The 24,834-nt window shown below is 41.8% G+C and overlaps 1 protein-coding gene across 11 annotated transcripts in view; it reads left to right on the forward strand.

The window, feature by feature from the left end:
• Positions 1-24,834, forward strand: part of tmem68 (transmembrane protein 68) — a 53,281-nt gene that overhangs the window by 12,164 nt on the left and 16,283 nt on the right. For all 11 annotated transcript variants that reach the window (XR_005943319.1, XM_041189950.1, XM_041189949.1 and 8 more), the window contains one exon: positions 6,477-6,670. Coding sequence is in view for 10 of the 11 variants with exons in the window: in XM_041189950.1 (XP_041045884.1) it covers positions 6,477-6,670 (194 nt within the window). In the remaining variant the exon portion in view is untranslated. The remainder of the gene's footprint in view (positions 1-6,476; positions 6,671-24,834) is intronic.

Genomic DNA, 24,834 nt, shown 5'->3' on the forward strand with positions numbered 1-24,834 from the left:
GTTTTCTTTTATTTTGGCCCTTTTTTCTGGGATTATGTGTTCTGCAAAACAGGTTATGAAATCAAATTTAATGATGTAGACTCTACGAAAGCTGAAATTTCTGTAACAAGTACCACTTTTCTAAGTATGTACATTTAAACAATTTCCTGGAATCATAGAATGGTTACAGCAAAGAAAGAGACCATTCAGCCCATTGTGTCCGTGCTGGCTCATTACAAGAACATCTCATCTAGTCCCCCTCCCCTGTCTTTACCCCATAGCCCTGCAAATTTCTTGTCTTCTGATAATTGTCCATTCCTGTTCTAAATAATATTTTAGAAATATCTAAAATGGTAATGTTATGAAATGAACTTGCACATTACATGGATAACCTTGTTAAATAAATTCAAATATTGTGACACTACCCTACTTTAAATATTTGGCAGTGTATTAACCAGCAAAATCAGTACAAAAAGTTGTGAAAAATTTTAGTTTGAGCATGATCTGAAGAAAATTTCAGTCTAATTTAAACTGTAGACTTAAGTGACAGGATAAAAGTTAATTATAAGTCAATCTTTTTACAATAATCGAAATGTACAAGTAGTGCGGAACTGGTTTGTATCAGGACTCGTTCACTTTCCTCCCCTCCTTAGCCACAATTTTATCCAAGATAAGGTGTCAACACAAAAACAAAAGACAAAGATAAACTGATTATGATGTATGTTTTGTGTTGAGTTGGATAGTCTTCAAGCTATTCCCTTCTCTTTTGTGCAAATACAGCACATCAGAAGTTAATCTTTGGGAGGGGAGCCATTGCTAGGAGCTAAAGCATTAAATGTTACACAAAAGTATGTGAGAGGTGAATTGTGTAGGTACATATTTGGAAAGTGCAAAGTTATTACAACAGAAGAAACGAGAAGAAAAGTAAACAATTTTTTTGGATATTTTAATGGTTGTTTTTCTGCATGGGAGAAATCCTTGTATAATATCTGCAAAACTGAACAACACGAGTATTTGTACTGTTTGTAAAAAAGCTGAAGGAAGAGTTTTTTAGTCTTTCACCTTGGTGTTGAGAACATTGTGTATATCTGAGAGTTTGCATATGTGGGGTTGCAAGAGAGAAAACATGTTTTTCTTTTTTGTCATAATGGGAACAGGAGTATTTTGCACGGATATTACATTAAATGAGGTTCGCAATAGCTTCAGATGTAAAGGATTAAAAAAAATAATTTTACCAGGCTAATACTGGGCATGTTGGTCTTCGAATGTGCAAAGCTAAGCAACTAATGTACAATACTGATAATCTTTGAATCCTATTGCAAACTATATTGGAAGAAAATGGAAGAATTAGTTTATATTCTAAAAAAACATTTTAGAAAACATGAGTGAAAATAATCAAGCAATGTTAGATAAAGCAACAATTGATCGGAATACAAATGCCACAACATACAGAAATGTAAAAATTATATTGGTTTATCAGCAAATATGTTGCAGAATTTCCTGGAGCTTTTTGGCACAAGAACATTGTTGCACTTTTCATTCTTCTCACGCCAACACCTCTGCCCTTGGAGGAAATTTGTACATAACTGATCTATGGTGGTTTTATGCCAGGACATCAATGCTTGCAAATTTTCTCAGTGGCTTACACCGATTTTAAGATATGTCTGCTGAAGCCCTCTGCTACTCATTTACATAGCTGCTAGCAACTCATCAGAACACGAGGTGAAGAGGCTGCCTTTAGAGTCAAGATGACACAACTGACACTCTGGTATGAAGAAGGCAGTAAAAGCATAGGAAATGTGTGCAGTGTATTTTTATCTGGCCATCTTGTAACTGAAAGAAAATGTATTTTTGATTGAAATTAAACTCTAGAAGTAATTCCAAAGTTGAAAATTAGTAAACGTAGTTTTGAATGTATAGTAAATATTTGTTCAAGAGAGAAAAAGAGACAAATGCAGATTGTGCAAGGCCTTATTCTACACATTGGTTATTTTTGGTGGACCCCTTGAAACTTCTCGGACCCCTGATTGAGAACCCTTTGTTGTAATTGATCTAACCAATATTTTGAACAAATTGTAAGATAATATTTTGTACAATACCTTTGCACTCAAGTCACTACACATGTAGCCCAAAATGGTCTTTTTCTAGCTATCTAACCGCAGTTATACTTTAAGACAATTACGTTTTTGAACCCCAATTTTCCCTGTTCATCCATACCCTGCAGCTTCTTTTATTATATTACAAATTGGTATAATGAAATATATAATAATGCTTTTCAGAGATCCGTCAACTGTGGTATATCTTTATAGCTGCCTGACCAGTAAATTTGTTTTTTTCCCAAAATGCATTATCCCTGCTATCTCTTTAACTTTCAGTAGCTAATGATGTATGCAATGACAGCCCGGTGACATGGGCTTCCTTATGAGTTCTGCTAATTTCTTTTAAGAACCAGTTCCTTTTCTACGAATATCTCTTGTTCCATATCCTCCTAAGTACGTTTACATTCTCATTTCTATCATTATTTGTTAAAACCAGCCCAAAATATTTATATAATACCCCCTTAATAAAATGTTTTACAATTAGACTCTTCCTGTATTCTCTTTGATCTATTACTTTTTATATGCTTACCAACTCCCTAACCATACCCATTTAGATTATCTGTTGGCCTTTTCTCATATTCCCATTTAAACCCTTTTAATCTCCCTTTGCACCTCCATTTCAATACTAATCATGACCATTACTATCCCTAATTATATCATATACCTTTTTAAGTGTTCATTTAGTAGTTTCTTTGCACCCACTTTGTCTTATGGAAATGTATTTATTTTGTAGTTTAGCCATCTTATTTGAAATTTTCCCATATTGAATAGGTTTGATAATGTTATAGTATTAAATAATCATTAGCTGTCCTATATTGCAGAAGCCTGATACAGTCGTATCATTCAGCCAGCATTCTAAACTTCCCCATCATCCCTGGATAGACCTAAATTAGGTCAGACACAGTGGTATACAGCCTTTATGGGCTTTTCTGATCTATTTCCTTATATCAGACAGCAATAACTTTAGCAGTCATTGGGTACTTCCCAATGAGAATAAAGAGGGAAGTCGGTTGCCTTCTGTATGTGGAGGGGCAAAGGATGAATCATTTGTGCTAATGGATTTCTCCTCACAACAGAGTGCACAAATTAAACATCTGCCATAGGTTTAAAATCAAATGGGCCGATAGATATCAAAATTGGTAGAGTCAGGAGAGCAAATCTCTCATTCAAAATCGCAGTTACATCACGTGTGTTGGCAAAGAAATAATTTCTTAAGTTACATTTTTAGTGTAGTTGAAGTATGACATTATTGTCTGATTTAGGAGTTTTTTGTTCATTCGCCAACCTCTAAGTATTTCACTCAGAAATTGTCTCAAGGGTTTGCTAATTATACTTTAGAAAGTTATACTGGTCAAAAGTACCTACTTCCAGACAGCTATAAAGATGTACCATAGTTGACTGATCTCTGAAAAACATTGGCCAGAATTTTTCCGTCAGCGAGTTGGGGGCGGGGCCCGCTCGCCGACCCGAAAATGACGCGGGATGACGTTGGGAGGAACCCCCAACGTCGTCCCGGTCCATTTAAATATTGAGGAAGGCGGGCTGACAGCGAAATCAGCTGTCCGCCCACCGACCTGTCAATGGCCAATTGAGGCCATTGACAGGATAATTAAGCTCATTAAATACCCTGCCCGTCCAACCTTAAGGCTGACGGGCAGGCTAGGAGCCCCAGGAGGGATTAGAAAAAACATGAAATCCCATCCACTGGCGGGATGAGGTTCCATGTCCGTTTTAAAAATGTTTAATAATATTTGTGTCCTTTTTATTAACATGTCCCATCTCGTGTGACATCGTCACATGAGGGGGACATGTTAATAAATTTTTTATTTGTCTATTCTTGATGTTTAAAAAACTTTCAGTGATCTCCCTGAGACAGCACTTAGTCTCTGAGAAATCTGTGCTCTTTCACGCGCACGTGCGAAAGGACGCACTTTGACAGTTGGGGAATCCCTCCCCCCCGCACAGGAAACGCATAGTGCTTCCCGTCAGATGGCCCGCTTAAAATGGCGGCGGGGTCGGCTATCCACCCACTGCTGAGCCGGTGGGGCCCACCCACCAAGGGCAAAATTTTGCCCATTATGTATTTCATTATACCAAGGAAATATAGGAATGTCAGTTTTTACCTAAAAGTTTTAGGAATTTTACATTGGGGCAGTGCTGTTAACACTGGACATCTAATACTGTGACTAATAGCACCCTCAGATGTAGAGAATGCAGCTGCTGGAGTTCCATTGTTACTATAATGTACTTTTTCTTGTAAGTGATTTTGGTGAAATTGCTTTGCCTCCTGTGCTTTTCCATTAAACATTGCTGCATACCATATCAGCACACAAATGAAAGAGCTCCTTGCATCTGGTTCACAGACCCATTTTTTTTTAAATCCCTGAAATGTGGGAAAGATACTCTACTTATAATAAAACCATGCTTGCACACACATGATGTGTGCCCAGACTGTAAATTGGCCTTGTATAAGAGCATCAGATTGAAATAGAAATAGGGGAGATGGCCACTCAACAAGAAACATGTGCATACTTTCTTTCAAGGCTCACAGTGTAAGTTAGAATTAGCTTTCAGTTTCTTAAAGTTTCAAATGTTCAAACCCCATTGTGTCTTTTATTTCTAAATCTGTTGTGGAGTGCTTTGTCACATCCTAAGTAATTACAGTGCATTTGCACAATGTGAAGGTCTTTTAGCACTAACAGTTCTCAGCTTTGCTTTGTCAATGAACTTAATTTTTCCAGTTAGGTAATCTTTCAATCTATTTAAAATCCATAAGTTCATGATAGCCTGTAGACTTCATGACAGAAACGCAAAACCAATGTTGTATAGTGAAAATACCCTTTTTTATATTCCACATTGGCAAATATTAGCAGAGCATTTGCAGTTTATACTATAACTTGAGCAGATCTTGAAGTTTGGATGTATATGCCACATCATCTTTCAGTCCATTGTACAGTGATAGTTGCTATTGAGAACAAGAAGTTGCGTTTACCTGGAACAAGATGTTTTTTCCTCCTCTTCACCATTGGGTGGGTTGTTTGGGAATGACTGCATTCTTGTAAAAGTATTTGTTACACAATCTAATTGCACCATAAACATTTTGTTATCTGCTATTTTCATGAAGAGATAATGTGTGGCACCATTGAAAGAAAATGATGCCTTGAGTGAGAGAAATATTTTAAAGTTCGGAACTGACTAGATTAAGACGACCATTAGTTGATTATTGCATGATTCTCTCCTCTTTCACCCTTGATTCCATGTCTGTTACTGTCCTACTAAAGCAAAATATTGTGGACACTGGAAATCTGAAATAAAAACAAAGTGCTGGGGATACTCAGGTCTTGAACGATCTGTGGATAGGAACAGAACTAATGTTTCAGGTCAATGACCTTCCATCAGAACTGTTGCTATGCTGACATTGAGTCTTGGATGAGCCAGAACATTCTTTGGCACTAACCAGACAAAAGGCAACTTTATATCTTGCACTAATTCCATTTCTGCCACTTCTGCTACAGCTAATTCAGGTTAAACATATAGATGCATAGACTTGGTGTCCTGTTCATCACACCTGTTGGCAAAATGGTTTGCTTCCATCTCTGGAGCATCACTCAATGTCACTGAAATCCTCATCTATACTGTTGTCACTTTGAGAGTTGGTTTCTCTAATACTCACATCACTGGCCTCCTTAGCTTCTTCCTCCAAAAAATGTCTTGCGTATTTCCATCTTATTCTAATTGCTCTACATTAAAGCCATCAACTTCAAAACCTTGGTTATCGTCTTTAAATCATTCTATGACATCACTCCACTCCGGTACAATTTTCCACAATCTTCCATTCAGATGCTCTTAACTCCAAGTTAAGACTGTTGCACATTTGCCTTCTACTTTATCATTGATACGGAGCCTTCCATCACCACCACTCTCTTAAAAGTTGTCATCCTGCTATGCCTCTGCCACTTTCCACAACCACTTTAAACATTATCCTTTTGAAGCTGCCTTTGATTAATTTCCCTTGAATATCTGTTTCATAGCCACCACTCCTCCTGTAAAATATTTTGGGTTGTTTTACAGAAAGATCATTGTATAAATGTAAAATTTTGGTTGAGTAAAATTTTCAAGGATGTACACAATCTCGATAGATGTTGGTTTCTAATTTCAAATGAAGCCAGAATGTACTGTAATTACTGAGCCATAAATCAATAAATAGAGCTCAAATTAGTGTAAGTCAAACCTAGTTACTTTTGTCAATCTAAGTGGTTTTGATATGCCTTTAGCGCTTTTAAATGAGAAAATAGCACAAAATACTCAGTTTGCTTCAAATTTTTTTCACGTTTGTTTCTGCCTTCTGTCATCTGTCATAGATAATAATGCACACCGGTTTCTAAATTTCTTTTTCAGGCTTTAAATTATTGTTGGAAGTTTTTAGCGTCATGCATGGCCCACAAGAGGAGTGTGTCAAAGCTTTGAAAAGTGGTCACTTGTTGGCCATCTCACCAGGTGGAGTCCGTGAAGCACTCTTTAGTGATGAGACTTACGGCATATTCTGGCGTGGTCGGAAGGGATTCGCTCAGGTGGCAATTGATGCTCAAGTGGTGAGTAGAATTAAGTTATGGTTTTCTGTTTACAGAATGTATTATCTACTTTAGTCTGTGCTTTGTGTCTGTCTTTATTCTTTCAATGTTTTCACTCCAAAAGAAATCCCTAGTGGCTGGGAAGGATAGCAGCAAACATGGACAGCTGTATTTTAAGTATTTTGTTTTTATGAACAGCTTTTGATCCTAATGCAGCTTCCATTGCCACAGTGATTGCATCATTTGCTAAGTGGAGAGATCTTTATTGCATAGGATTAGTTGACAGTCATTCTTATTTCCCTCTTTTATTAGTCCACCACACTTAGCTGGCAGACAAACTGATAAATGCCATCCTAGTTATATTGAGTGTTAACGTTAACTGCAACAGAGATTGATTCACACCTATCCATAGACTTGTATTATCTTAATGACCTGAATTTTTTAGTCGGTGTGCGGGGGCAGGCCCGACATGCCGGCACGAAAAATGACACGCAATGACGTCCCAACATCATCGCACTGTCTCACGTTGTTTCGTTCAGCGGGCACATGCCGGAGTTGGCTACCTATTAAGGCCATTAACGAATTAATTAATGTAATTGTTTACGCTGCCTGTCCGACCTTAAGGTTGGCGGACAGACGAAAAGGGCAAGCGGCCTTCGCGTTTTTTAGGAAACCTCATCCATAAGTGGGATGAAGTTTCCTAAAGCTTTTACCACTTACATAAAAACTTTTTCTGAAATACAAAAATATGTCACATCTCATGTGACACAGTCACTTGAGGGGACGTGTTTAATTAAATTTTCAAACCATTTATTTATTTATTACGAAAGCGTTTCAATCTCCCTGAGGCAGCTCCATTCCTCAGGGAGATTGAAGCGCTCTTTTGTGCGTATGCGCAAAAGAGCACTGGCCCCAACTCTCCCTCCTCCCCCTGCCCGCACAGGTAGGACTGAGCACCACAGCTCGCGGCTTAAGCTGGGCAGGCCTTAATTGGCCCACCCACGTAAAATGGCGATGCAGAGCTGATCGCAGGTGGTGGTCGGCTCCGTGACCACCCACTCCCGTCGAGTCCACCCGTTGACTGAAAAATTCAGGCCAATGTGTCAGCCGTGGCTCAGTTGCAAACACTCTTGCCTCTGAGTCAGGAATTTGTAGGTTTAAGATTCAATCTGGATTCTTAAGCATTAGAATCAAGACTGACAGTCCAGAGCAGTACTGAAGGAGTGCTACACTTTTGGAGGTGCCATCTTCTGGATAAGATGTTAATCCAAGGCCCCATTTGCGCACTCAGGTAGACATAAAAAATCCTATGGCATAACTTGAAGTAAAGCAGTGCAGTTATTCCCTGTGTATCCTGGCCGATATTGATCTGGCAACCAACATCACAGAAACATTATCTGGTCAATTTCAAATTGCTGTTTTTGAGAGCTTGCAGTGCTCAAATTGGCTGTCGTGTTTTCTATTTTGTTGTGACTGCACTTCAAAAGTACTTAATTGGCTATATATTGCTTTAGGACATCCTGACATTGTGAAAGGTGCTATATCAATGCAATCTTTCTTTTTAACATGAAGTGGTGTTTTAAACAAGCTATGGCCCCCATCTCAATTAAAATGGCTTGCGGCCAGTGATCACAGCATACTCAACAGTGGTAGAAAATGGGCTTGCATTGGTGATTTTCCAATTAAGGGTTTTAATAAGTCAGTTTTATCAGGAGGGATCAAGCAATGAGTATCTAATTTGAATTATATTAGTAAAGCCCAGACAGAACAAAGGTTGCCTGTTCCCCGTCTTTCAGTTGGGAAGGTGGCCCAGAGGACTAAATCGGAAAAACTAACTGGTACAAGCACATACAGCAGGAGAAATATCTCTGGGCAAGTATCATTTTGTATGGAATTACAACTATAGCATAATTTTAAAAAAATGTATTTACTCTATGAAATTACAATCTTTTAATTTGATATTTCTTCAAACTTTTAATTCAAATTGAAATTAGACAAATATAAGTAACCTCTGTCGTATAAAATTAATCAAATAATATCACTGAATAATTTTAAGTTTATTGAGCAAAAATCAATTTGAATTAATAGTAAACATAAAGGCATTCACAGTTAATGCTTGGATACTGCAGTCACACCTTTGCGTCAAAAAATGAAAATTAATTTAAGGTTTATTAAAACATAGTTTGTGTTCCACTGTGAATTGTGTTTTCAAGGTTAATGGTTCAAATTTTGCACTAAAAGTAATAGGCTATTAATGCAAACTGTTATTAAGGAGTAAATTGGATAGCAACTTAAGGCACCTGTGCACATGCCATTAAATGTGGAAATCAGGAAGTTTAGCTACATTGGTACCTTGCCCAGAGACTCATCATTGAAACACATGGAATGCATCAGTTTACTGTACTTATTCACTAAATTTGCCAAAAATATTCAGGTTTATCCATTCTAGTGTAAGTGGATTTTTAACGGTGTGATGCATCTTAATTACCTCCCAGCAAAATATCTGGCACTGAAAATTAACTTCTACATGTGTGAAGTCTCAATCCTTTAGATTTTAATTATTGCTGGAAATTTTAAAAAAAATAATAATTTTAAAAAACTTTTTCTTTATCTCTTTCATTTCCCTTATTAATTTAATCTTGCTTTCCCCCTCATTTTACTTTCTGTAGATGATTTGTTATTGAATTAAATATTCTAACTTACAGTTCTGCACTGCTCATTCTGATTGGATAACGAGTTGGTTAACTGGTTAACATAGTTGCTTGTCCCTGTTCACATAGGCCCCATGTTGCCAGTGGAGGGCTCTGCACTGATGTGGATCTCTAATCACAGCAAGTTCCAGTGCAAAGCCCGTAGAAATTCTGTGGGCAAGTGGAGGTGTAATGAATAGCATACATTGTTCATTCGCTACTGACTGCAAAATGCAGGCCTGTGTTCTTAGTACTAATGTATAAAGTGATTTTCCATAATTGAACTGTGGGCCCATTTGCTGACTTTAAAAACACTAAAGTTCTGTGTCTGGTACTCCGAGGCACCACACTAAGTAACTCCAAATTCTTAACAACCTGAACAATGATGTGATTATATTAGAATTTTGACCAGGCTCTATATCTGGGGTATCCTGGTTGAAAAACTCAACAGACAGGATGACATTGGGCACTGTGTAAGACTCATATTCTTGTCAATTCGTGGTTCACCTTTTTTATTTTGGCAGCATTTTAAATCATGTTGCTCGATTAGCATTTTATTTTAACAGTTGTGATCATTGATTGCATTACCAATCATGTCATCACGAGCCATTAACTAAGTTAGTAAATTATCTTGACCACATGCTAGATACCATACTGTTTTTAAAACTTGAATTTGTTAAAGAGGCGAGTCTTGTAGTATTCCAAATTGTCTGTTCTGCAAAAGGCATTTTGCTTGAGAAAATGTTTAAATGACTCTTATAACAGAATGGATGTCTTTCCCCATACCTTGCTCCCATTCAGACAACGTAATGTGCCACCTAATTTAGTATCATCTTCCAATGTTGACTATTACAATTCTATTCCTTCATCCAAGTTACTGATAAACATGATGAAATCTCAGACCCTAGTGATAAAAACAAAAAAACTGCGGTGCTGGAAATCCAAAACCAAAACAAAACAGAATTACCTGGAAAAACTCAGCAGTTGACATCTTTTGATGATCTGCTTCTATCACTGCTTGTTTGTCCCTACAACCACACCCCCACTCCACTTCTCTCTCTCTCTCTCTCTCCGCCCCCCACACACACACCTTAAACCAGCTTATATTTCAACTCTTTCTTGGACTTGAACTCAAGTTCTGTCGAAGGGTCATGAGGACTCGAAATGTCAACTCTTTTCTCCGCCGATGCTGCCAGACCTGCTGAGTTTTTCCAGGTAATTCTGTTTTTGTTTTGGTCTCAGACCCTAGTGCTCGCCTCTGGGCAACACCACTTGTCACATCTTGACAATTAGAATACATTCCCTTTATCTCTACTCTAACTTCTACCTCCTAACCAATTGCCAACCCATAACACAATCTGATCTCCAGCGCCATACATTTTTATTTTTAAAATATCTCCTGGCAACCCACGCAAACAGCATTCATAGACCCTCCACCATATTAGTGGCTTCCTCAATAAAAAAACTAGTTAGGTTAGCCAGACATGAACTACCCTTAAATCTATGATAATGCCCTGATCATGTCACACTTGTCCAACTGCTGCCACCTTGTCCCTGACAAATGCCACGAGTTATGTTTCGTAACAAATGACTCCATCCCTTTCCCTGGCAACTGCTAAGGCTGAACCAGACAATTTACAACATCAATGTCATATTTCACCCTAAGATGAACTTCAGCCATATGCATGCTCCATCACCAAGTTTGCCTACTTTCATCTCCATAGCATTGCTTATCTCCAGCCCTGCCTCAGCTCATCTGATTCTGAAATACTGATCCACATCTTTATTACCTTTAGACTGAATTATTCCATTGCTCTCCTAGCCGACCTCCCAGCTTCCACCCTCTGTAAACTTGAACTTATTCCAAACTCTGTTATCCATATCCTAACTTGCACCAAGTTCTATTCACACATCATCCCTGTATTTGCTGATCTACATTGGCTCCCGATCTGGCAATGCTTTGATGTTAAAAATTTTCAACCACTTTTTCAAAATCTCACTATGGTCTCATTCCTCCGTATCCTTATAACCTCCTCCAGTCCTACAATATTCCAAAATCTCTGCACAGCTCCAATCCGGGTTTCTTGGCCATCCCCAATTGTAATTGGCAACCATGCCTTCAGCTGCCTAGTATCTAAGCTCTGGAATTCCCTTCCTAAAACTCTCTGCATTTCCATAGCTTCTCCTCATATAAGATGCTCCTTAAAACCTACCTCTTAACCAAGCTTTTGGCCACCTGGCCTAACATTTCCACATGAAGCTCTGTGCCAAGTTTTGTTTGACACTCTGTGAATAGCTTTGGGACATTTAACTGTTTTAAAGCAGCAGTGGGGAACCTTTTTCTTATCAAGGGCCACTCACATAGACAAGCGGGCCATACACACAAATAAACCAAATTAATTTTTTTTTAGAGAGAACACAGAAACATTCAACTTATCCACTGCTTCAATGCGATGGCTGAGTTTGCTTTTCCTTAATGAGCTTCGTTATGTCTGCTGACACTGACGATATTGCTACTCGCAATTGGCTTTCTGAATTCACATCTGTTAATCTGGCACGCAGATGGTTCTTTGCACGAGAAGGTTTTGGAAAAAACTGCTCACAGCAGTATGTAGTCCCAAGCAATTTTCAGCACGCGTCTCCTCAAGTTTGGAAATTCATCAGCACTCACGTGGAGTTTGTAGAATTCCAGCAGAGGCAGGTTAATGTATTTGGCGTTAAGGTCAGTGTTGCTTTTCAGTTCGGTAACTTCACGTTGAAGGTCTTCAGGTACATCAACTGCTTCAATATTGAGCAGTATAGTTATAATGTTTAATTCCTGTTCCTTCACTTTTAGGTCTTGAAATCGCTCACAAAATTTCTGAAGTAAATTTGCACACACTCTGGTGTGCTCCACTGTTGCTGCAAGTTTTTGTTTCTGAAGGGTATGGAAATGCCCTATGCCCTTTTCCAGTTGCATTTGCCACAGCTTTAATTTGGCTTCAGATGATTTCACATTTGAAAGAAAGGAAGTAATAAGTTGGTTAAGTCCTTGCAATTTGACATTGACCTGAGACAGATACTGCGTAATGTCAACCATGAAAGCCAAGCCTCATAGCCACTGAATGTTGTCACTCAGCTCAACCACAGATTTGCCCTTTGTCTTGATAAAAAGTTTCACTTTGTCCCTCAATTCGTAAAACAGCATCAGCATACTACCCCAGCTGAGCTATCACACTTCATAATAGTAAACTAAATCACCGATCTCTCAATAACTCCTTAAACTGGCGGCTGTTTAACCCTCTACTTATAATGAAGTTAATGCTTGATACTATTGTCAACATTACATTGCATGGACTGCGCACACAGATGCTCCTGATGAATGATACAGTGACATTAAATCGCCTTACTTGGATCAGAGTTGAGGAAATTTGTTTCTTTCTTGATTAGAGCAAATAATCCCTTTTGAGATCCAACCATAGCTGTCGAGCCATTGTTAGTAAGACCACTTAATTTTTCAAATGATAACTGAAGCCAGTGCACTGCCAATGTATTCTTCTGAAACAAATCTTCACCGAGCATTGCTACAAAAGCAAGCAAGTCCTCTTGAATCTCAAAATCTGCTGTGATTCCATGCAGAAAAATCACCAATTGACATGTATTTGTTAAGTCTGTTGTCTCATCAATAGCCAGAGAGTAAAATTTGAAATCAGCCACTGAATCTTTCAGAGACTTTTCAATGTCTTGAGCCATATCATTAATTCAATCTGACACGGCCCTGCAAGATAAGCGCTCAGTCTGAAATAATTTGATTTTCTCTGGAGCCAGTAAAGCTGCAACAATGCACCCCTTTACAAACTCCCCTTCTAAATGAGGCCTAAGCTTTTTTGTGATAAGTTCACTCACCACATAATTGGCTTGCATAACCCTGTCCATCACCTTTCTCAGCCTTGTGAAAATTGCTTGCTGCGCACTCATATTCTTTTTAAGTGCTTTAATTTTGTCCGCTCACATTTGTTCTTGAAATTCTTCATATTTGATGTGCATTGTTCTGTAGTGTCTTTCTACATTGAATTTTTTCACGACAAAAATCGCTTCTCCACAAATCAGGCATATGAGTTTGCCTTTCACCTCTCCAAGAAAAAAAATTGTTTGTTCATTTTTCATTAAAGACATGACACTCCGCATCCACTTTTCTTCTTCTGTTTGCAGTAGCCACGTTTTATTTTTGCTTTGCTCCATCAGTATCTCCGATCAATATCTCCTAATGCCCAATTGTGCTGTTCAAGAGAATCACAGCCAGAAAATGCACTCAGTCCCCACAAGACTGAGCTTCATTGTGTCTGGCGAGCAGGAGCTGCTTCTAAAATGGTGTGAATGGTGTGTGCAGAATTGACAAAGTCCTCTCCAATTTTGCTTGTTGCTGTGTTATCTTCAACCCGCTCAAAGGTTGGAGCTCAAGCTCCTTGGTTTCCAAGATTCAAAATGGCTGAATATTACAGAAACACTGTATAAATTCAAATTAGATAACACTAAATCACCTAAAAAAGCCCAGAGTATCACAGCTTCTGTGTCTCAATTACAGCACTCATGAAATTCAGCTTAACTTTTTGCTTGCCTTCCTTTCCCACTTTCTCTCTGTCTCTCACACTCTCTTTCCTTTCCCGCTTTGCCTCTCCCTCTCTCCTTTCCCACCCTGTCTCACTCCCAAACCAGCCCAGGGCAGTGACTCAACAAGCCAAGGCTCTGGCCAACTCTCAATCTGAGGCTGCAGCTGGGCCGCTTCCTCCATTTACAGGAGCTGAGCCCCTGTCCTGCAACACCAATGGAGCTGAGAGGGGCGGGGGGGGGAGGTGAGCCACTGATGGCACCGGGTGTCTGGCTCCCTTTCTCCCTCACCCTGGGTTATTCTCACCTTAGCATGATCGGCAGCCGGCAGCTTCCCATCCCTGTGCTTCTACTCCAGGATCTCAGGCCTCGCTGTATCCCCACAGCTTGGGCCTCTAGTGACTGCAGCCAAGGCTCAGGCATCAAAACATGGCAGCGGCTATCCCAGCGTGCAGCACGTGGGAGGGGAGCCATATTTTGAAATCTTATTTTGGGCCGGATGAAAAAGTGCAACAGGCCGGATCCGGCCCCTGGGCTGGGGGTTCCACACTCCTATTTTAAGAGTGTTACATAAATGTAATTCGATGACGACTGATTGTTTTAGTTTCCCTATAACTGAAGTTCAACTGACAGATCTGTTGTTCCTGCCTTCCAATCTTCCTTAAATAACAGAGTAGCACAAGATACATTCCAAAATTCAGGGATTCCAGAATTATGACTTAAACTTTACAGTGATTTCATCTATTTTCTTTAATACCCTGGATGGAAACTGTCAGGTCCTGGAGATTTGTGTTTTTAAGTACTATTATCGTTTCATAGAGTCAAAATGTCATTACAGCACAGAAGCAGATTGTTTGGCCCATTGAGACCATGCCAGCTCTCTGTAGAGCAATCCAGTCTGTTCCATTCATGGGACCCAGCTATGCCTGTCTCTTTATGGGGTATGTGGAACATTCCTTGTTCCAGTTCTACTCCGGCCCCCTCCCACAACTCTTTTTCTGGTACATCGATAATTACTTCGGTGCTGCTTCATGCTCTCGTCGGGACTTGGAAAAATTTATTAATTTTGCTTCCAATCTCCACCCCTCCATCATTTTCACATGGTCCATCTTTGACACTTCCCTTCCTTTCCTTGACCTCTCTGTCTCAATTTCTGGTGATAGACCGTCCACCAATATCCATTACAAGCCTACCGACTCCCACAGCTACCTCGACTACAGCTCCTCACACCCCACTTCCTGTAAGGACTCCATCCCATTCTCTCAGGTCCTTCGCCTCCGTCGCATCTGTTCCAATGATGCTACCTTCAAAAACAGTTCCTCTGACATGTCCGCTTTCTTCCTTAACCGAGGTTTTCCACCCGCGGTCGTCGACAGGGCCCTCAACCGTGTCCGGCCCATCTCCCGCACATCCGCCTTCACGCCTTCTCCTCCCTCCCAGAAACATGATAGGGTCTCCCTTGTCCTCACTTATCACACCGCCACCTCTGCATTCAAAGGATCATCCTGCGCCATTTCTGCCAACTCCAGCATGATGCCACCACCAAACACATCTTCCCTTCACCCCCCCCGTCGGCATTCCGTAGGGATCATTCCCTCTGGGACACCCTGGTCCACTCCTCCAACACCGACTACTCCTCAACCCCTACCTATGGCACCTCCCCATGCCCACGCGAAAGATGCAACACCTGCCCCTTCACTTCCTCTCTCCTCACTGTCCAAGGGCCCAAACACTCCTTTCAAGTGAAGCAGCATTTCACTTGCATTTCCCTCAACTTAGTCTGCTGCAGTCGTTGCTCCTCTCCTCTACATTGGAGAGACCAAACATAAACAAGGCGACCGCTTTACAGAATACCTGCGGTCTGTCCGCAAGAAAGACCCAAACCTCCCTGTCGCTTGCCATTTTAACACTCCACCCTGCTCTCTTGCCCACCTGTCTGTCCTTGGCTTGCTGCATTGTTCCAGTGAAGCCCAACGCAAACTGGAGGAACAGCACCTCATCTTCCGACTAGGCACTTTACAGCCTTCCGGACTGAATATTGAATTCAACAACTTTAGATCTTGAACTCCCTCCCCCATCCCCACCCCTTTCCGTTTCTTTCCCCCTTCCTTTTATTTTTTCCAATAATTTATATAGATTTTTCTTTTCCCACCTATTTCCATTAATTTTAAATCTTTTATGCCCTGCTAGTCTTTCCACCCCACCCCCACTAGAGCTGTACCTTGAGCCCTGCCATCCATTCTTAATTAGCACATTCGTTTAGATAATATCACCACATTCAACACCTCTTTGTTCCTTTGTCTGTGACATATTTTGATTATCTGCTCCTATCACTGCTTGCTTGTCCCTACAACCACCCCCTAATTTATCTAATCCTGTCATAATCTTGTACAATACTATCAATCTCCTCTCAATCTCTTGCTTTTATTAAATCCAGAACATTTCTCCCCTTGACTTGTTTTAGGTTCTCTTGTACCAGTCTGTTTACAGAGTCCCCTGTATCATGGGCACTCAGCCCCAGGTTGCCCTTTAATGATACAACTTGACAACCCCATTTGGGTATAGAGCAAACCTTTATTGTAACATTAGCAGGATCAATCATGCACACAGTATTCCAGCAGCAGTCAACAGAATTAAGGTCAGTATTGCCGAGTCAGAGATTTCTACACAACAGTGCAGCGCAGTGGGTCTTGCTCAAATTTGCTGTGTTTCATTCTGTTTGCGCTCTTCCGTTTTTACCTGTTTTCTTTTGGCTTAGTGGTGCACACCTACTCTTGCATCAGCCAAAACCCATTGTCTGAAGCTAAAAAGAGTGGAGCCAGCCATTACCTTACACAGATTATTGTGCTTTTCTTTGCATAGTTTTAATGCATTTCGCCTAATCAACTGTTAAAGCAGGAAGTTAGTGATGTATTGTCCACAAATAAAGACAGAAAGTGCTGGGAATACTTGGGTTGCATCTGTAGAGAAAGGAACATAGTTCACAGGGGAACTTTCAAGGCCCTTGGGGCTGGTGGGTTAGTAAAATTAGAGAAAAATGCATTGGGCTGCCAAGTTGGGGGGGCGGGAGGCAAAAAATAAGGGACACTTCGACAAGGGGAGGGAGGGGGTGATGTGATGGTGAGACCATTGACGGGATTGCTGACAAGACTGTTGACGGAGTGGGGCTGCTGGTGAGACCATTGACCGGAGGGATGTCATGGTTGACACACTCTCCTCAATGGGGCTTGCCAGACACCCCCTACCCCCAACCCCCACTTGGTCCTGGCAGAGTTCCCTCTCTTGGGCATGCCAGACACCCCCCTCCCAATTTCCCCAACTCCAGAAAAAATGGGAAGACTGATGTTTCCAATAGTGCTGGGGCAGATGCATTGGCAGCTGCTCCCCATCAGACTGATCATGCCTCCATTGCACCCATCGCACTCCTGCTGCATGCCCCTCAACAGCACACTCACTGGAGGCTGCCAGCTGCTCTTGCGATGGGTGCGCTGAATCAATTTACCGCCGCCCCAGGCCACCCACCATTCCTAATTGGATGATGATCCTAGAGGCAGTTTATAATTGGCTGCTTCTGGAAGATTGAACCCCAATAGGTGGCTGGTGTTGCGGATGGGGCGAAGGCCTGAAAATGGTCCCAACAGCTGAAAATGTTCTACGTCCAGAAAGTCCTGCCCAATGTTTCAGATCAATGACCTTTCACAGCAACTGGAAAAAGTTGGAAATGTAACAGATTTTAAACAATAAGATAAAAGCAAAAAACTGCAGACACTCGAAATCCAAAACAAAAACAAAAATACCTAGAAAAACTCAGTAGGTCTGGCAGCATCTGCGGAGAGGAATACAGTTAACGTTTCGAGTCCGAATGACTCTTCAACAGAACTAAGTAAAAATAGAAGAGAGGTGAAATATAAGCTGGTTTAAGGGTGGGGGGAGGGGGGGGGGGCGCTTGGGACAAGTAGAGCAAGTGATAAGTGGAGATAACCAAAAGATGTCACAGACAAAAGGACAAAGAGGTGTTGAAGGTGATGATATTATCTAAGGAATGTGCTAAATAAGGGTAGAAAGCAAGACAAGCAAGTTACAGATAGCCCTAGTGCGTTGGGTGAAGGAATCAAAAAAGGCTAAAAGGTAGAGATAAAACAATGGATGGAAATATATTTAAAAATAATGTTAAGTAAGTGGGAAAAGAAAAATCTATATAAATTATTGGAAAAAAGAGAGGGGGGGAATCGAAAGGGGGTGGGGATGGAGGAGAGAGTTCATGATCTAAAATTGTTGAACTCAATAATCAGTCCGGAAGGCTGTAAAGTGCCTAGTCAGAAGATGAGGTGCTGTTCCTCCAGTTTGTGTTGAGCTTCACTGGAACAATGCAGCAAGCCGAGGACGGACATGTGGGCATGAGAGCAGGGTGGAGTGTTGAAATGGCAAGCGACAGGGAGGTCTGGGTAATGCTTGCGGACAGACCAAAGGTGTTCTGCAAAGCAGTCACCCAGTCTGTGTTTGGTCTCTCCATTGTTGAGAAAACCACATTGGGAGCAACGAATGCAGTACACTAAATTGATGGAAGTGCAAGTGAAATGCTGCTTCACTTGAAAGGAGTGTTTGGGCCCTTGGACGGTGAGGAGAGGGGAAGTAAAGGGGCAGATGTTGCACCTTCTGCAGTTGCATGGGAAGGTGCCGTGGGAGGGGGTTGAGGTGTAGGGGGTGATGGCGTGGACCAGAGTGTCCTGGAGGGAACGATCCCTGTGGAATGCCGCCAGGGTGGGTGAAAGGAAGATGTGTTTGATGATGGTATAATGCTGGAGTTGGCGGAAATGGCGGAGGATGATCCTTTGAATGCAGAGGCTGGTGGGGTGTTAAGTGAGGACAAGGGGGACCCTATCATGTTTCTGGGAGGGAGAGGAAGGTGTAAGGGCGGATGTGCGGGAGATGGGCCGGACACAGTTGAGGGCCCTGTCAACCACCGTGTTTGGAAAACCTCGGTTAATGATGAAGGAAGACATGTCACAGGAACTGTTTTTGAAAGTGGCATCATCAGAACAGATGTGACGGAGGCGAAGGAACTGAGAGAATGGGATGGAGTCCTTACAGGAAGCGGTGTGTGAGGAGCTGTAATCGAGGTAGCTGTGGGAGTCGGTAGGCTTGTAATGGATATTGGTGGACAGTCTATCACCAGGAATTGAGACAGAGGGGTCAAGGAAAGGAAGGGAAGTGTCAGAGATGGACCATGTGAAAATGATGGAGGGGTGGAAATGGGAAGCAAAATGAATAAATTTTTCCAGGTTCATACGAGAGCATGAAGCAGCACTGAAGCAGCATCGATGTACCGGAGAAAAAGTTGTGGGAGGGGGCTGGAGTAGGACTGGAACAAGGAATGTTCCACATACCCCATAAAGAGACAGGCATAGCTGGGGCCCATGCGGGTACTCATAGCCATACCTTTTATTTGGAGGAAGTGAGAGGAGCTTAAGGAGAAATTGTTCAGTGTGAGAACAAGTTCAGCCAGACAGAGGAGAGTAGTGGTGGATGGGGGATTGTTTGGGTCTCTGTTCAAGGAAGAAGCGGAGAGCCATCAGACCAACCCGGTGGGGGATGGAGGTGTAGAGGGATTGGACGTCCATTTTAAACAAGTCCAGAAGCAGGGAAAGGGGCCAGCTGGGGGTGAGAGTGGTGGTGTGGAAAGATGTGGCAGGGTGGTTGACAACAAAATGGAAGGCCTGTTATAGGGTGGTAGGCAGGATATATTAAATGGCAAAAGGGATGATTGTAAAAGGCAAAAGGAAATGGCAATGGGACAATAAATTAAAGACGTGTCTATAGGAGGTGTACATGGGAATAGCAAAATAATCATCATCAGCTGCTGTCCAAAAGTAAATGGGGCAGAGGTTACAGTCTGAAATTGTTGAACTTACTGTTGAGTCCATGGGCTACAGGGTGCCTAATGGAATAGTGAAATGCTGTTTTCCGAGTTTACATTGAACTTCTTCAGAACTATGAAGGAGGCCAGGGACAGAGAGGTTAGTATGGGAGTGGGCAGAGAATTAAAATGACAGGCGACTGAAAAGTTCAAGTCACACTTAGACTGATTAGAGTCATTCTACCGAGCTGTCACCCGTTCTGCATTTGATGTCCCCAATGTAGAGAAGACTGTGTGGATTAGGGTTTTCTTAAGGTTTGATCTGGCACTTGAGAAGTATTTTGATATCAAAGTACCTGATAAGGTAACGAATGAGACTGTCTGATTGAATGGATGCTTTGCATTCAAGTAACAATTAAAAGAATATTCTGAGCAAAATGTGGTTCTTTTGAAAGGGAAATAGTATTAAAAATTGAATGTACTTGGCTTTGCAAAGCAAAATCTTATTGCATGAGTACATGAAATGAATGGAATTTGGTGCATTATTTTTATGTTCTGTTTTTAGAAGTCAGGAAGACCCTTTAAGTGATCAGAACCGTCAGTACACTAAATTGAAAGAAGTGAAAATAAATCACTTTTGCACCTGGAAGAAATGTTTGGGGCCTTGGATGGTGGGAAGAGAGGAGTTAGGCAGGAGCTGCATCTCCTGTATTTACCTTGGAAAGGTTCTGTGGGAAGGAAAGGTATTGTTGGGGGAGATTGAGGACTGGACCAAGATGTTGCAGATGAAACGGCCCCTTTGGAATACTGGAAGGAGAGCTGAGGGAAAGATATTTTTGGTGGTGGCATCATGCTGGAGCTGGCAGATTGGGCAAGGCTGATTTGTTGAATGTGGATGGTGGAATGGAAGTTGAGGACAAGAGAAACCCTATCATTATTCAGGGAAGGGGGTGAAAGCAGAACTGTGGGAAAAGGAATGGAAATAATCAAGCCCCTGTCAACCGCCAAGATCGAGGAGATCCCTCAGTTGAGGAAAAAGGAAGTCATTTTGGAAGCGTTGGTGTAGAGGGTGGTGTCATTTTTTTTATTTATTCATTCATGGGGTGTGGCCACCACTGGCCAGGCCAGCATTTTTTGCCCATCCCTAATTGCCCTTGAGAATGTGGTGATGAGCTGCCTTCTTGAACTGTTGCAGTCCATGTGATGTAGGTACACCAACAGTGCTGTAGGGAAAGGAGTTCCAGGATTTTAACCTAGCGACAGTGAAGGAACAGCGATATATTTCCAAGTCAGTACAGTGGGTGGCTTGGAGAATTTCCAGTTGGTGGTGTTCCCATGTATCTGCTGCCCTCGTCCTTCCAAATGGTAGCAGCTGTGGGTTTGGAAGGTGCTGTCAAAGGAGTCTTGGTGTACCTGCACATACTGCTCCCACTGTGCATCGGTGTGGAGGGAGTGAACGTTTGTGGATGGGATGCCAATAAAGTGGGCTGCTTTGTCCTGGATGGTGTCGAGCTTCTTGAGTGTTGTTGGAGCTGCACTCATTCAGGCAATTGAAGAGTGTTCCATCACAGTCCTGACTTGTGCCTTATAGATGGTGGACTCCTATGGGGAGTCAGGAGGTGAGTTACTTGCGGCAGGATTCCTAGCCTCGGACGTACTCTTGTAACCACTGTATTTATATGGCTAGTCCAGTTCAGTTTCCGATCAATGGTAACTCCCAGGATGTTGATGGTGGGGGATTCAGCGATGGTAATGCTGTTGAATGTCAAGAGTTGATGGTTAGATTCTCTCTTGTTGGGGATGGTCATTGCCTGGCACTTTCTTTTTTATTCATTCATGGGATGTGGGTTTAGCTGGCTGGACCAGCATTTATTGCCCTTCCCTAGTTGCCCTTGAGAAGGTGGTGGTGAACTGCCTTCTTGAACCGCTGCAGTCTATGTGGTGTAGGTGCACCCACAATGCTGTTTTGAAGGGAGTTCCAGGATTTTGACCCAGCAACAGAGAAGGAATGGCGATATATATTTCCAAGTCAGGATGATGAGTTACTTGGAGGGGAACCTCCTGGTGGTGGTGTTCCCATCTATCTGTTGCCTTTGTCCTTCTTGGTGGTAGTGGTCGTGGGTTTGGGAGGTGCTGCCTAAGGAGCCTTGGTGAATTCCTGCAGTGCATCTTGTAGATGGTACACACTGCTGCTACTGTGTGTCAGTGGTGGAATGAGTGAATATTTGTGAATGTGGTGCCCATCAAGTAGACTGCTTTGTCCTGGATGATGTCCAGCTTCTTCAATGTTGTAGGAGCTGCACTCATCCAAGCAAGTGGGGAGTATTCCATCACACTTCTGACTTGTGCCTTGTGGATGATGGACAGGCTTTGGAGAGTCAGGATTCCTAGCCTTTGACCTGCTGTTGTAGCCACTGTATTTATATGGCTAGTCCAGTTCGGTTTCTGGTCAATGGTAACCCCCCCCAGGATGTTGACTGTGGGGGATTCAGCGATGGTAATGAGCCGATGGTCTTGCTGCATTTGGACTGCTTCAGTACTTGAGGGGTTGTGAATGTTGCTGAACATTGTGCAATCATCAGTGAGCATCCCCACTTCAGACCGTATGATGGAAGGAAGGTAATTGATGAAGCAGCTGGCGATGGTTAGGCCAAGGACACTCTCCTGAGGAACTCATTAGAAGAGAGGCAATGGAGATGGAGAAAACTGGGAGACTAGAATAGAATCCTTACAGGAAATGGAGCAAGAGGAAGTGTAGTCAAGGTAACTGTCAGATTTATTAGCCTTATAGTGAATATAAGTTACCAGCTACCTTAAATAATTTTGCCATCCCATTTTTTGTAAGGATTCTATTCTGTTCTCCCAGTTTCCCCATCATTTGCATCTGTTCAGATGATGTCACCTTCCATACCTGTGTTTCCAATGTGTTCTTTTTCCTCAATCGAGGAATTGCCCCATCATGGTTGACAGGGTCCTCGACCATGTCCACTCTATTTCCCATACTTCTACTCTAATTTCTTTCCCTCTCTTCTTGAATCCCAATAGAGTTCCCCTTTCCTCACCTTCCACCCCAGTGACCTCCACATTCAATGCATCATCCTCCGCCACCTCCAACATGATATTACCACCAAATACATCTTCCCTCCCTTTTCATTATTTCAAAGGAGCTATTATCTCTGTGACACCACAGCCCTACTGTTCTGTCACCCCCCCCACCCCGTCCCACTCTTCAGTCACCCCAACACCCCCTCCCCTTCTCACTGCACCTTCCCATACAAGCGCATGAGACGCAACACTTACTGCTTTGCCTCTTCCATTCCAACCATGCAAGGCCCCAGACGTTCCTTCCAGGTGTAATAGCGATTTACTTATACCTCTTTCAATTTAGTATACTGTATTTGTTCACAATGTGATCTCTTTTACATCAGGGGAACCACATCACATTAAGGGACCACTTTGTGGAACACCTCCATTCACTGAGCAAACATGACCCGAGGTTATGATCACCTGCAATTTTAGTTCTCCACCTTGCTACCGCTCTGTCCTCGACCTCCTGCACTGTTCTAATAAAGCTCTAGGTAAGCTTGAGGAACCTTTTCTCATCTCTCAGGCATTTTACAGTTTTATGGACTGAAAATTAAGTTCAACAATTCCAGCTCCTACCCTCTGCCCCCAATTCTTTTTTCAGAAGGTAGCTGCTGATGACAATTCTGCTATTTCATCTCTAGACCTTCTTTCATTTCTTTACTTGTCCCATTGCCGTCTCCTTTTGTCTTGTACCATCATCCCATTTTTGTAATTTAATCTCTCTTGCCTTCCATCCTACACAGGCCTTTTTTATTCTCTCCCCCCACCCCCATACTTGCTTTAAACTCTATCCTTGTTACATTTTTCCCCAGCTCTGATGAAATATCATTGACCTGAAGTGTTAAGTTTTCTCCACAAATACTGCCTGACGAGCTGAGTATTTCGAGCATTTCCTATTTTTATCTCAGAATTCCAGCATCTGCAGTATTTTTCTTTTGTATTAAGGCTTTATGCACACCCTGATTAGCTTCAACCATCATTAACAGTTACCGGGGCTAACAACTGATATTTTATCCTTTTCCTCTATTTAGGAATTAACACATTGGCTTGAATTTTGTGATCAGCAGTGAATGAAAAACGTTAGTCATTTGTTGCAATTATACTTGCCCACAGACTTTCTGTGAACCTTTACAGCTGAAGTTATAGATATCAAAAACTGCAGCATCCTCTATAGGGTATCTGGGACCTGTCTGAATAGGGCAAGCAATGGTGTGTTTCCTTAACTAATCTTACTGAGCTGTGCAATGTCTGAACCATGAATTGTCAGTTAGAATTCCTAATTCACCGCCAAATTTTATACAGAAAACAAAATAAAAAGAGGGAAAGGAGGATAGGATTAAGAGAGAAAGATTAAAATTAAAATAAAAAGGTATTTTTATTTAATTAAAATCTGAATGAATGAGACTCCACATGTGTGAAAGTTAATTTGCAATGTCAAAGGGATTGCTTGGCAATCATTAAACACACTGTTAAAAATTCACTTAGACTTGAAAGGGTAAGCCCTTTTTCCAGTGTATATAGTAGGTAAGTATTGTTGCACGTATTTCAATGCAGAGTTTCTCGGTGAGATACTGTTCTAAGGATGTTTTTAAAGGAGCGAGGCAACTCAGATAGTAACTGCCTGATTTCTGCTTTATTGCACCAAATGCTACTTTGAATATTTCCCATTGTTTGTCTGTAGGTTTGCCCCTTAACAGTTCAGTACATTTTATTGTGGTCAAGTAATTTCTCATCTCATCAATATTTGTCTTAAATTTCATGGCCCAGAGCTTTAAGTCTCTGGATCCTCAGAGACTAGGTGGGCAACCCAAGGTGCACGCAGGGACCCTGCTGAAGTCTGGACGTGTTGACTCCATGGAGTTTGCCTGGGAAGTTTGTATGTCCGATAGGCAATTCCTCTGCACATTGGAACCCTCCAGGATCGGAGACTTCGGACAGCTGCCTCAAGGCCACTGCCCCCCAGC

The sequence above is a fragment of the Carcharodon carcharias genome, chromosome 6 (genome assembly GCF_017639515.1).
Source record: "Carcharodon carcharias isolate sCarCar2 chromosome 6, sCarCar2.pri, whole genome shotgun sequence".
NCBI lineage: Eukaryota > Metazoa > Chordata > Chondrichthyes > Lamniformes > Lamnidae > Carcharodon > Carcharodon carcharias.